The sequence below is a fragment of the Anopheles ziemanni genome, chromosome 3 (genome assembly GCF_943734765.1).
Source record: "Anopheles ziemanni chromosome 3, idAnoZiCoDA_A2_x.2, whole genome shotgun sequence".
NCBI lineage: Eukaryota > Metazoa > Arthropoda > Insecta > Diptera > Culicidae > Anopheles > Anopheles ziemanni.
In genome coordinates, this window is record NC_080706.1 from 52,666,550 (window position 1) to 52,680,549 (window position 14,000).

A 14,000-nucleotide genomic window follows, 5' to 3' on the forward strand; every position below is an offset into this window, starting at 1 on the left:
AATTTGGTAATTATTTGCGTTTCTGTAATCGAGGTTTATCAACCTTGATCCCGGTAGAATGCTGTCTCTTTTCCACACAATTAGTTTTCTCAAAAAATAGAAAATATGAATGGATCTATTGTAAGACAATGTTGTGTATCTTGAACAGACCTTTCATTTAAGGGGTCACATGTACAAATCGGTTCAGCAATTGTAAAGTTATTCACAAAATAGTTATTTCAGCAGAAAATACCAACCAAGGTTTCTGCACCTACGCCTCAGAATTTCATAAACTAAGAATTACGGAAGAGTCTTTGTTGCACAGAGTTACACGGGCTAAGCACGGACTACGATCGGAAAATATCCGTTCGAATCGAGTTGTCAAAGGTCACTCACGTTGAAAAGCGCGGGCAAATCTGGCTGTCAAGTTTCACTCACCTCCTTTCAAATGTGTTCATTTTACCTGCCATTTTGAATATGAACGAAATGAACTCTTTTCGCAAATCCGTTCGTACCCGTTTGTATGGGAAGAAATCCGCGAGGTTTTATGCCGCGGATTCTCAACGAATTCGTATATTTGAAGGTTCTTATTCAAAAAAAGAGTGTAAATTGCTTTTCCGAAGATCCTATTTGTAGTTTGTTATGAATTTATTATCATTTTGTGTAATTATTGAAATGATTACCACCGACTTCGTTCGGAAAGAAACAATCATCCACTTCATGGAAACACTTGAGCGCCTTAGGTATAAACGAAGCTGGAGGCTTCAAAGGAACCTTTGAACATACGAGGTATAAACACACAGAGTTCATTTTTCACCGACCGTCGAACGGATAATTTCCGATCGTAGTCTGTGCTGAGCACGACAGTCTTTAAAACCTTTCATTTGAGGGGTCTGGCGCTAAAATTGGCCAAGCCACTAAAAAGTTATTGAGAAATTAGTTGATTTTCGAAGCTTGTTGCACAAAGTTTGGCGCGCAGCTTCGTTCGTAGTGATGGGTAAACCAAATCCCCAAATCTGAATCCCAATCCAAGAAACAGTCGGAACAGTCCAAGCAGTGGATAGTGTTCCTTTGGAACTGTGGTCTTTGTGTACAAAATTTTGAAACGCCTGGTACCAGCGTATTTGGGGGAAAGGATAGTAGTTAGGACTCACACTCCTAATGCCGGTGAGCCAAGACTTCCCGGCTATCTGTCTGGAAACGCCCGAAATTCGTTGTTTTGCAAAGGGTACTCCTCAATGGTACAACAGGATGCCGAGAGAGATTAAACAAGCGTGAAATCTTAGGGAGTTCAAACGCCTATGCGCCGTATACGTAAAGCGGGTAGTCTGACACTGTGCTTACAATGTATTTAGTAAATGTTGTAGTTTTTGAGCCCGTAGTATTGAATTTGTCAACATGGTCTTCAATTATGATGATGATGAGTAAAAAAATGCACAGGGACTTTTTATTTTTATTATCTTATTAAACTGAATAGAATGAATGAGTCTACATAATTTTGTTACACGCGCGCGTAAATGAGGACAATTGGTGGTAATGGCTGTACGAAAAGAACTAATAGTATCTACACATCTCGCTGTAATTGGGACCCATTCTGTTCTTGATAGTGGCACCACATTATCAACCAATAAGCGGGGGGAACTACAAACAGAGTAGAAATATCCTCTTACACTCCGGAAAGTGGTGCCCCGTTAACCTTGGGGGACTCGGCGATTTACCTTTCGAGGTGATTGCTCGGGGCCGTTATATGGAAGGAACAAGATGAGGTCCTTTAAGTAGTACTGGTGGATTTCTCCACACTATCAACCATTAATAGCTGGCGGTGTTAACCAAAACTGTGCGAAAATACCTGCCCTACTCCGGAAAGTGGTCTCCTTTTGCTAGTTGGGAAATCTAAGATGTACCCGCTTGTGCAATCGATGGCGACCGTTGTATGAATGGAGCAGAGTTGGATGCGATTGTTCTGGAGAGTATTACCCCAATGCCCCCTCTCGTTTGATGATTTATATTTAATATCGCAAGATACTTTCGTCCCTCTCAAACCTATGTAGGGGTAGGCGGTGGGACTCATCATCATCATCATCATCAACATCATCATCATCATGTAAACAAATCCATGTCGGTCTGGAAATTGTTTATCCTTATCTGAATCCCCAGAATCCGATTCAGAATTCGGTAAAAATGGTCTGGTCCTGATGAAATGGGTTTGGTTGGGTAGAACAACTCGGATAATGGACATTCTACTGTATTTCTTCGTAAAAAATAGGTTCCAGGAATTTTTCACTCTTTAGATCGACTAGTCAGGAAATCTCTAGATCGACTATTTATGTGACTAATTCGACTCAAATCATTGTGAGTCGATTCAAACAGTTTAGGAACAAGTTAGAATCGAAACAAATCGAGTCCCAAACCTATCAAATCTGATTCGAATCCTAATCGAATCAAATCGTTAGAATCCGTCAAATGGGATTCAAATCTTTACCGGGCCGCTACACGAACCGAAAACTCCAACCGAGAACTCAAAAACCGTATAAGTTTACGTCAAAATCTTCTCGGTTCGTGTAGCCGCGTTTTGTGGTACCAATTCTGTGAGCCACGCTACACGAGCCGCAAACTCAAAACTTTGCGGCGCAACGAGGTTTTTGTTTTTGATTTTTCAGTTAACTCAAAAATCTTCCTTCAAAGCAAACAAGATCTTATTTCAATTCACACAAAAAGTAAAAGATGGATAATCTGTTGAAGTGTGGCTAACTACCCTATCGCGGGTCATCGAGTTGAGTACCCAAAACTTGCAACAACGCAACAGGCGTATTGTGCGGAGGCAAGAAGATGGCAACCGTTTGCTGGACAATACTGTAGCAGAGCAAGCAAATGAAACTATAATTAACTTTCTTCGCATGAAGAAGGAAGATTTTGATGTTCTCAAGTTACATAAAAAGTGGTAGAATAAAATATTTTAATCTTTATCATTAAACTATTTGAAACTTTTAAATTTTGGAATCAGTTGGTGGGCCGGACTTTGCGAACCCCTGATCTATAGTGAATTTATAATTGATATTCTAGCTATAAAATAACAAAATATTAACTAACCGTAACTACAAAAGAAACACGTAAATTTACAGGGTTTGACAGGCCAACATACAACTGGGGCAACGTTCCTTCTAAATCGCACCTTCTTTCAAAACAATAACAAAATTGAAGTTCTAACGTCAACTGGCTTATCGATCAGCATCACGCTGTAACTCGACACGGAGGGCGTAACCGATCAGTGTCAAAAAGGAACTTGTCAATGAAATGAGTGTTCTAGACACAGCAGAAAATCCCATCGCTTCTGACGTTTCATATGGTAAGTACTTTTTCATTGGGGTTTACTGGTGTCAACATTTTTAAAACCGTGATTTTTTCGCGCGCTTTTTGTACATCTGGTTTCACATGCTTGGTGAAATTGGCAAGAGTTGGAAAAGTGTATTGTCAAGCTTCTAAGTTTTTCGTGTTAAACTACAATTGATCGAATAATGGAAGGAGAAAACGTCGTCCATGAGATCTTAGAAATTGAGATGTTGGATAGCGAAGAAGAAAGCGAAGGTTTGTGTGAATTTTTATATATTCATGAACAAACATGAATTACTTAGGTGTAAAATTTGGGTGGGCGTGTAGCCCAGAGCGTTCGCATCTACTACTCGCTCGCGGTCTGCGTCCGATGTCGTTTTAATTTTTCCACGTGGTACTCTTGTTACACTTGCGGCACTCAGCATTGCTAAAAACATAGACCGTATGGTTACACCTAAGTAATTCATGTTTGTTCATGAATATATAAAAATTCACACAAACCTTCGCTTTCTTCTTCGCTATCCAACATCTCAATTTCTAAGATCTCATGGACGACGTTTTCTCCTTCCATTATTCGATCAATTGTAGTTTAACACGAAAAACTTAGAAGCTTGACAATACACTTTTCCAACTCTTGCCAATTTCACCAAGCATGTGAAACCAGATGTACAAAAAGCGCGCGAAAAAATCACGGTTTTAAAAATGTTGACACCGGTAAACCCCAATGAAAAAGTACTTACCATATGAAACGTCAGAAGCGATGGGATTTTCTGCCGTGTCTAGAACACTCATTTCATTGACAAGTTCCTTTTTGACACTGATCGGTTACGCCCTCCGTGTCGAGTTACAGCGTGATGCTGATCGATAAGCCAGTTGACGTTAGAACTTCAATTTTGTTATTGTTTTGAAAGAAGGTGCGATTTAGAAGGAACGTTGCCCCAGTTGTATGTTGGCCTGTCAAACCCTGTATCACCATATGTTCGTTTATTTTGTTTTTGAGATTTGTTATGTTTACATTTATTTCTTTTTCGTCTTCTTCTTCTGACGCATTTGAGTTTTCGGTTACCGTCCGTCCACACGGCGCTGCGACAATTCTGCGACCGGGGTTTCTGCGACCGATTTGTGCTCACCGGAAGTGTCAAAGTAATCAAAAGTAGCCCAAGTCGGCCATCTTGCATGTCAAAAGTGTCGCAGAAACTCCCGCCGGCACTGGGTCGCAGCGTTGGACAATCTGGCCAACGTTTTCGTCGCAACTTTCTGCGACATTACAAAAAGACCGTTATTCGTATGTAAAAATGGTCATTGTCGTGGTTTGCTCGACGGGAAGGAGTTTTGATATAGTAAATAAATATACTGGCGTGCTAATTCATGTTTTTAATGCGTTTTTTTATTTAACTATTGTGTTAAAATGAAAGAATGTAAATAATAATTTTAATGTAAATGCATATAGCATATTTATATTATTCTAGAATGTCGAAACCAACGTTTAAGTCGATAGAAGTGCTTTTGATCATCGACTTGTGCATCGTTTTTATTACGTCTGTTTTTATGTTATTTGTGAACAAAAACACAAACTCCAGAATAAAACTCTTTCTAGTCGAGCTAAAAAGGATACGGATAACGGACATATCGAAAAGTTTTAACAATACTTAAGCGCTTCCAAAACTACGCTTTTAACGTTTACTTGTTTTTACATTGATGTTTTTGACTTTCTAAAATGCTTACCCATGTAATGATTCCCCAAAATATGCTATAGGGCGCATTTACATTAAAGTTATTATTTACATTCATACATTTTAATGCAATAGTTTAATTAAAAAACGGATTCAAAACATGAATTAATACGTCAGTATATTTATTTACTATATTAAAACTTCTTCTCGTCGAACAAACCGTCGTTACTTGTTTTTACTTTAATGCTGTTGACTTTCTAGAATAATATAAATATGCTATATGCATTTACATTAAAATTATTATTTACATTCTTTCATTTTAACACAATAGTTAAATAAAAAACGCATTAAAAACATGAATTAGCACGCCAGTATATTTATTTACTATATCAAAACTCCTTCTCGTCGAGCAAACCACGACAATGACCATTTTTACATACGAATAACGGTCTTTTTGTAATGTCGCAGAAAGTTGCGACAAAAACGTTGGCCAGATTGTCCAACGCTGCAACCCAGTGCCGGCGGGAGTTTCTGCGACACTTTTGACATGCAAGATGGCCGACTTGGGCTACTTTTGATTACTTTGACACTTCCGGTGAGCACAAATCGGTCGCAGAAACCCCGGTCGCAGAATTGTCGCAGCGCCGTGTGGACGGACGGTTAGCTGCCAAAAACTTCTCGGGTGCAGTTTTCAGCTCACGGAGCTGAAAAGTTTTTGACGTAAACTTCTCGGTTGTTCCCCTCTTCTCGCCGAGAAGTTTTTGAGTTTTCGGGTCGTGTAGCGGGGTTCTTAGAATCTGTCAGATAGGATTCGAATCTTTGGAATCCGTCAAATGGGATTCGAATCTTTGGAATCCCTCTAGGGATCGAATCTTCAAATCTTCCGAATCCCGATTCTGCCAACACTACTTTGGATCAAAGCAAAGAGCAAAGACAATCAACAGACAGGTCGGGTCAAAGCTGTTTTTTGTTCCGCCATTTTTGTGACAGTTGGTTAAAAAAGTGCTTACAAAAATTTCCAGAATACTTATTCTAGATCACAGTATCCATGGTTTTGCGGATAGAAACTGCTCTTCTGTGTGAAATCATGGAATATGGATCCTTTTGCTCGCTGTGATTGCCGAAATTAAGTGTGTTGGTCTGCCTTATACGGAGCCTTCCTCCAGAACATATTTCGAACGCCTCAACTCTTTGTTCTGTTGATGAAACATACCAAATTTGCAGTTTTATCCCACTTTCGTCGCTGTTCGTGAGAAGTAAACAAAATTTTAACCAACTGTCAAAAATTTTCCCACGGTTTTCGGCTCGTTACATGGTATGCTGCGACCTGTCTGTTAATTGTCTTTGGCAAAGAGTCATCGGGTCGAAGGAATGGTTTTCGCTAGTGTGTAACATTTTCATTTGCATTCCCGATTCCTGCCCACAGACTGCGAAATAGTGAGCGCGAAATCAAATTTCAGAGAATTATCTGTGTCCAGAATCGTGGGCCGTAAAAGGCATGCGAAATACCGTCCTCCCGATAGTGAAAAAGTGAAGAAAAAAAAGCAAATACCACTGTGCCCCTTTCCAATTCAATTCACGATACGAAAAGGGGAGAACCCCAAAAACGAATGTAAAGGGCAGGTATACTATGTTGTTGCAGTGCTACTGGAAAACGGTGGAAAACGATCGAGCTCCGACACCAAATCAACAACGCCTGTGCATTAAATTTCTCGCCTAGCGATTATGTGAATATCAAAGTACCCCTCTGGCCCGTTACGTGTGTATGTTTGTAGTGCGTACCGTGCGTGCGTTTGTCGTGTGCAGCTCGTAGTGGAGCGTAGCAAATCGACAAATATCTGTAATTTTTTCCTACCGAAAAATTGTGTCAACCTGATCGCGGGCCTGTGTAGAAACCGTCGTACCAAATTGCGAGGAGGCTCTTCTGCTGACAAACAATTGCACAAGAAACGGAAAGCATTCCGATTTTGTCAACTAGCAGCAACAGCAGCAATAACAGGAGCAGCAGCAGCAGCGATCGATCGATCATATTGTTTCCGTTTTTGCCACCAGACAGCATAATCGGTGCAAAACACTAGTGTGCATGTTTGCGGTGATCAGAGCGAATTTGTAAGAGGAAAAACAATCGTGTAATCGAATAGCGCTGACTGGTGGTTTTGCGAATAGTGGGAATCGTTTAGTGGTGTGTGCGCAAGGGTACATTGATTCCTTTCACTGTGCGTGCGGTGCCGTGTGTGTTTTGCCAGTGCTTGGTACGGCCTCCAAGTGAAAAATAATGAGTCGCCATGAAGGTAAAGTGAGAACGTTACTAAAAAGTCCTATCAAAAGTGTGACACATTTAGAATGGGGGCATACAGGCTTGCTATAAAAAAAGGTTTTCGCAGCTTATGCCTATGCAATAGGCAATTCCGTGCCCCGTGTTGTCCATCTGTGTACTGTCATTGATTTTTTTTGTTCCTCGCCGGAAGAGGAAATGTCCCTATTTCCCAAGTGTCGCCACTGCGCTTTGTGTTCTAGATTGCTACCGCCCCCCGGGAGCAGAAACGTTGTTGCGATTTTTCTTCCGTTTTCATTTTTATTTGTTGTGTTTTTGTGACATCGAAGAACGTCGGGTTCCGCCGAATGCGGCGCAAGAAATGGCGACGTTTTCCCGATGGATGACATTTCGTCACATCTGCGCGAATAGTTGGACCGGCGGGCCGCTCTATCGACCATAGATCTAGTAGGCCCTTGTGTACCAAATGGGGCAAAATCGGTTGCAGAAATATTGATTGCCCCGATGCCCCGTTCGTCACAACTTGTATCGTGTTATTATGCGTCCATTGGCCGCACGATTCGTTGGTGGACTCGGAATGGGATGGCGAGCCAACCTAGAAATCGTCGAACGAAAAGAGCATTCTTTGTGCTAAATATAGCGGATTTTTTTCTTCCTCGGACTGCACATTCCCATATGTAGGGCGCTATTGGTGGTAGTGCTGGCGGTGAAAGTGTTGTCGGTGTACTATTCACTGACTCAAAGTTTACTCCCGGGGTTATACGGTGGGACACACGTGAAGCGTGGATGGACGGGCAATAAAATAAACACCAACTCTATTGCGTTTTTTACCTCCTTATTTCCCTATCAAAGTTGCAATGGGCAGAGTTTTTATTTTTATTTTTCTTCCTCGCCTACTCATCCCGTGTGAAAAGTAAAGCCAGCAGAAACAATCCCAACGCCTAACTAATAGCCATTGGGCAACAACAGTCGCATTTGATTTCCATTTCTTTCGTGCTTTCTCTGTCTTTCACGTGGAATTTATGCCGTTCTCATTTTCTTCTCACCTTTTTCCCATTTCCACACCAGGGGTCAGCTGTGATTCGTGCTTGAAAAGTAACTTTCGTGGAAGAAGGTACAAATGTCTGATTTGCTACGATTATGATCTGTGCGCGAACTGCTATGAGGAAGGAGCGACCACAACCCGCCACTCCGCCGATCATCCCATGCAGTGCATACTAACGCAGTCGGACTTCGAGCTGTACTATGGTGGCGAGGTGCTACCTCCGGATCAGCCACAATCATTCACGTGTCCCTACTGCAAGCGGATGGGGCTGAGCGATGCGGCCCTGCTGGAGCACGTCGGCGCGGAACACACCGATACCGGGCTGGAGGTGGTCTGCCCGGTCTGTGCGGCCCTGCCCGGTGGAGAGCCGAACTTTGTGACCGACGACTTCGCTCGCCATCTCAGCCTGGAACACCGCAGCGGCTCTCGTGATCTCATCTCATTTCTGATATCCTTTTTAAATCTATGGACCACTTTTTGTGTGGGGAAAATGCCTTTCTCTCTTTGTTTCAGCAGCAACAGTCCAAGCATAGTATTATCCTTAACCAAGAAATGTTTTCGATCGGTTTACGATGAGCCGTCAGCGATCCGCCATGGAGGGGTCAGAAGGATGCCACATTCGGGCCGTGCTCTCGGCGGGCCCCGATCGAGACGATCCAACATGCACTTCAGCTCGTCCGGCGGCGGACTGTCGACGCTGTCCCCATCTGGACGCGAGTCGGTCGATCCGATCGCAGAACTATTGCAGCAGTTGTCCAATGTTCGCCGGGGTGGCGCACCCCAACCGTCGCAGTTGCAGCAGCTGCAAATGCAAATACAGCTCGAGCGACAGCAAGTCACTGTAAGTGTGTAAAACATTCTAACAAACGACCAACCAAACATCACTCCTGACTTCGCTGCGTTTTTTATTAGTTATAATGGAGTGTGCTTTAAGGAATCAATACGAAGCATGTCTTGAACCTATGATTTATAGATAGGCATAGAATTTCTCAATCGTAAATTCGTATTCATGAAAGCTTGTTTAATATTAGAGCCGGCATGAACTTAGAGACTTTGACATGGGCTTATAAAACCATGTGTATCGGCAAACAATTTTGTTGTATTCAATAGCACATATTCAATAGTAGCCTTCAAATGTACATGTAATAACTTACATATAATAAATGTACACGTAATAATTGTATGTTTGAAAAATTATTAATTCAAATCGTGAAAAGGATAAAATAATTGATACTACATATCGTTCTATTTCATCCAACTTCAATCGTGTGTCCAGAATTCGAAGTGAAAATTAGTTAAAAAGCCAGTGCATTCGCTCTCTCAGCTGATTTTATGAATGGAATACCATATTAAAAGAAAAGACACTGGCAATCTTATACTATAAGCTTTTGATTTACACTGTTGGAATGGTTAGTGTTGGTTAGCAACGGCGAAAAGTGTTTGCAGGGATATAGTAGTTTTAAATTTAAACTTATGCGCAATGTGGACGAACATTCGCAAAATTCGCGCATCACAAATTACACAACTTCCCACGGTTTTTCTAGTATTGGTATGGGGCTAACACTATTGACCGAGTGGCCAAAAGTCATTGTTGTGTGCCACCCGATCGGCTGAGTGTTGTACTGCGTATTTCACTAAGCGCACCGTTTCGGTGTTGTTGGCGTGGTGCGATGCATTTAGATTTTCGGCAACTCGTCTACATTGCAAACGGTATCGATAGATAGTTTGGCATTCCCGCGCTTAACGTTTTCGTTTAACCTATCCGCTGCCGTTCAGACTGCCCGTTTCACGCCAACCCCGTTTGGTGTGATACGAAAACGCGTAATCGAAAAGTTTGGACCCCGCGGTGGAGCTCTGGTCCATATTGTTGTTTGATAAATTTGACAGTTCACGTTAGCAGCTGTATCCCTTTGCAGCAGTGCACATCAAAGAAGACCTTGCGCTTCTGCATGCCAGTAGTGCAATATCGATAGGGTTTCTTAGTTTGGAGGCGTTATTGGTTCCGCACAGTGTTGCGCTGGAAAATTGCACAAAGTGACACAACTCAGCCCACCAGTTGTGACAAAATTCAAAAATACCCTCACGTTTGGCTAAAGATTGGCTGGAAGTAAACTCTGTGTTTGTTCTGCTTTTCGGAACAGACTAAGGAAGAAAGTGGAATAGCGTGTCCTTTGCCTTCGATGCATTCCGGCGGTGGAAGCAATAGACATCGGCGCGGTGGGATGGGTGCACATCTTCCGGCGATTCCTTCGATTGCGTTTTTGGTAGATTAAAGATTTTCCTGTTTTGTTATTGCAAAGACAACACAACCATTTTCCCATAATGCATTGTGTTAATTTAGCTGCCAAACACAAATGTATAAGTGTTTTCTCGTCCCGTTTTCATGTAGTAAATCATTCGTTTAAATTAACGTTTATGTGTGTTCGTGAGTGAAAAGTACTGTTTGTAGTTTGTCGAAAAGGGAATGAAACAGATCTTCAATATTTCAAATCCCCGTGTAACGTGTATGTTATTTTTTTCGTGTGGTAGAAGGAGCACCGTAGATGAAGCAATGAAAAAATGTACGAAACAATCGCTGTACACATTTGGCGCCATCCATGGGCATTGGTTCTCGAGTTAGCTTTTTTTTGCTACACGTTTCTCGCGTTGTATGCCTGTATTTTAACGACGGTAATTCAAGTGTTCTTTTATTTTAAGTTTATATTTATGCATTCCTATAGACTATGGTCTATTCAATAGACTCTATTGGAACATGGGCACAAGTTTGTGGTATGGGGTTGGATATCGTCGGAATATCCTTATTTCTAGTAGTACAAAAATATGGCAGAATTTGTAAGGTGTTTCCCGTTCGCTTTCGATTTCATGTTTGTACACTAGATCATGCACTCGTCACCGTTCGTATATTTCCACCACGTTCAAACGTTAATCGATTAGTCCGTTTGCTTATTACAAGGGAGGTAAGGAGTGAGGACTAGAGTTATCACAAACATGCGACATGATTTAGAGTTTGAAATTTATGGGGCAATCCGTCCTGAAATAAGGACCTACAAAGAGAGTGATAGAGAGAGAGAAAGAATGTTAGCGTATCTATCGAGTTGTTAGGGCTTAATATTGGATCGTTGCTAGGTTTCGTCAACAAGAGTATATGGTGTTGGTGTTTAATTTTCCACATTCCACCGGTTTATGGTTCATTTTTCGGCAAAAGATTCAGTGCATATTTCCAAACATTGCATATTTTCTTCCAGCATATGTTTTATAATTTCAATATTTTATCGAGTATTTTTGATTTCGGTGTGTACCAGAAAAACATCTTCTGGGAACGCACGCTGGGTGGAGAGAGAGATAGTATTGCGATTCGATCACGTGCTTACTTTTCTTTTCTTTTTTCGTTTCTCGTACAACACCAAGGCCGCCCGTCAACAGTTGGAGCGGCTACCAAGACGACAGCAGCAACCGATCGTTTCCTCGTCCCCGAATGCAACCGGTGTAAACAACAACAACAATGCGGTTGGAACGACGCAGGCAAACCAGAACCACACAATCATCACGCTGAATGCCGGCGGACGCGATGCTCAGATCGCTGCCTCCTCCTCGTTGCCAATGGTGTCGACCGGGGTCGGTGTGTGCAACATACTGGGATCGGCGGTTGGTGCTGGTGGTAGCGGTGGGATCGGTGGTTCCGGTTCCAACTCCCAACAGCAGTCCCAATTTCTAATGGCCCGATTCATGGTGCCCACCATGGACGAGGCTGAGCAGGCGCAGCAGGAGCGAGCCAGAGCCGACAGGTAATGAGGATGGTTCGACGAACGAAGAGAAGATCGATTTCGAACAGATGAAGATTAACGTGCAAATTTCTTCTCTTTTTCCTTTTTTTCCATTCATCCCATCCTCCGGTATAGATCACAATTCGTTCAAGCTTTAATGTTATCAACCATCGCAAACATTCAACCGTTTAACAAACCCACACACGACGAAGAGCTGTCTGAGGAGTTGAGTGCATTGAATCTAGGCGTTGGAAATACTAGCAGTAGCGTTAACAGTAGTGTAAAAAGGCCGACCGCCTCTGCCGACGATGGTGGTGAAGTGGGAGGAGAGCAGGATGGCAGTGGCGGTGCTACGCATAGTAACTATGGTGGGGGTGGGAAGGAGGATGAAAATTGTGATAGTTTGAAGCGGGGCGGTGCCGATTCGGCCAACGGAGACGAGTCGCCGAACATGCATCCGACGGGGCAGGTCCCGTTGGTTCGTGGGCAGCATGCCGCTTCCGGTAAATCGAAAGGAAGCTCTGCCAAGGCTGTGGGTTTAGGAGCCGCCGTAGGTGGTGGTGGTGGAGGAGCTGTTGACCGCAGATCATCGCGCCAAACACCCCCGTCATCCGGTGGTAATGCTGCTGGTAAATCCCGCGAACTGAAGCAAGCAAACTCTTCGTCGAACACTTCCACACCGGTGTCGTCGAGACAGCAGCACCACGTACCCGACTCCAGGTAGTGTTTGATCGGTGAAATGATGGTATAAATTATTTAGCAGCATGAGCAGCAGCAGCAGCAAAAGTAACAAGAGTAATAGTAGAGCAAACACAGGAGTGTAGCAACCACAACCACACGTAATATATTTGTCTCTTAATCCATTGGAATGTAATGGTAAGATCAGATGAATGCAGGCAACCCCGAAAACGGACGGATAGAAGGAAAATAAATTATGTACCGATGCAGGGCATGAGTGCGCATAGAGGAAGTATTTTTTCAATCATGTGTCCACGCCCAGCGCCATCTAAGAATGTGTAAACAAACCAACATCAAAAATGAAGAATAACAAAACGTAACATTATTATGTGTGATCACCAAAAAAACAAAACAAAACCCTATAGATTGGTTTGGAGAAAGCAGAGTAGCCAGCACCGCATAGAGCTAAGGGGGTAAAAACAATATTAAAATCTTTAAACCTAGGAGCAGAATGGAGAAGCGTTTAGTCACACGCATTAATGAAAAAGGAAGGGTATAACTACACACTACACAAAGCGAATACATACTAAATATAGCTATCATGTTAGAAGGGATGGAAATTTGGAAATAGGCCAAGCATATAAGCAGCAGCGTGCACTTGGTACACGTCATACTCCTCCCTGCGGATCTGTATTTATCAATCAGTCCCGGCCAGACGAACTCGTAAACACCCGCGGAGGACACTCTCCTCGTTGACTAACGCTTCACGTTCGCGTCTGTACATTGCGCACACCCTTGGTCAGGATATGAATTATAAATCTGGAGTCCAACATGAAACAATTAATCGCCTAATCGGTGTCACACCGCACGCGAACAGAGTTGAAATAGTTTGAGTTGGTTTGGAATGGAGCGTTTCGCGCATTTGATATTGTTACCCCTGGGAAACTATTACGTAATCGCAGAATTATCTTCCATGATGGGCCGTTTAAAAGATACCGTACAATAATTTTTATTGTTTTGATTTGATGTTTTTTCTTTCGAAATAATTATTCGAAAGCTTATGATGTTGGTTGATGTGGTTGTTTAAAGCAGAATCTACTGGGCATATGAGTTTGTCCCATTGATACAAATTTACCAAGCACTTGAGTACGACGTGGAAAATTTAGATAAAATAGTTTGTTTATGTAGTACACGCTACTGGTTGGTAGCTGTCCGTAACAAAAAATAATCCATTATTGGCAAATTAAATGAAGATT

At 42.4% G+C, this 14,000-nt stretch overlaps 1 protein-coding gene across 1 annotated transcript; it reads left to right on the forward strand.

Moving 5' to 3' along the window:
* Window positions 1-6,984: 6,984 nt before the first annotated feature.
* LOC131289410 (E3 ubiquitin-protein ligase KCMF1) lies at window positions 6,985-13,441 on the forward strand. The gene is made up of 5 exons (XM_058318658.1): window positions 6,985-7,273; window positions 8,326-8,750; window positions 8,874-9,143; window positions 11,711-12,087; window positions 12,202-13,441. Exons 1-5 carry the CDS (start codon window positions 7,258-7,260, stop codon window positions 12,788-12,790), a joined length of 1,677 nt encoding a protein of 558 aa, XP_058174641.1. The 5' UTR covers window positions 6,985-7,257; the 3' UTR covers window positions 12,791-13,441.
* The last annotated feature ends 559 nt before the right edge of the window (window positions 13,442-14,000 follow it).

Coding starts and splice junctions, on each gene's coding strand:
- LOC131289410 (XM_058318658.1), top strand. Junction 9,144..11,710: donor TCGAGCGACAGCAAGTCACT/GTAAGTGTGTAA, acceptor TACAACACCAAG/GCCGCCCGTCAACAGTTGGA. Junction 12,088..12,201: donor GAGCGAGCCAGAGCCGACAG/GTAATGAGGATG, acceptor CCTCCGGTATAG/ATCACAATTCGTTCAAGCTT.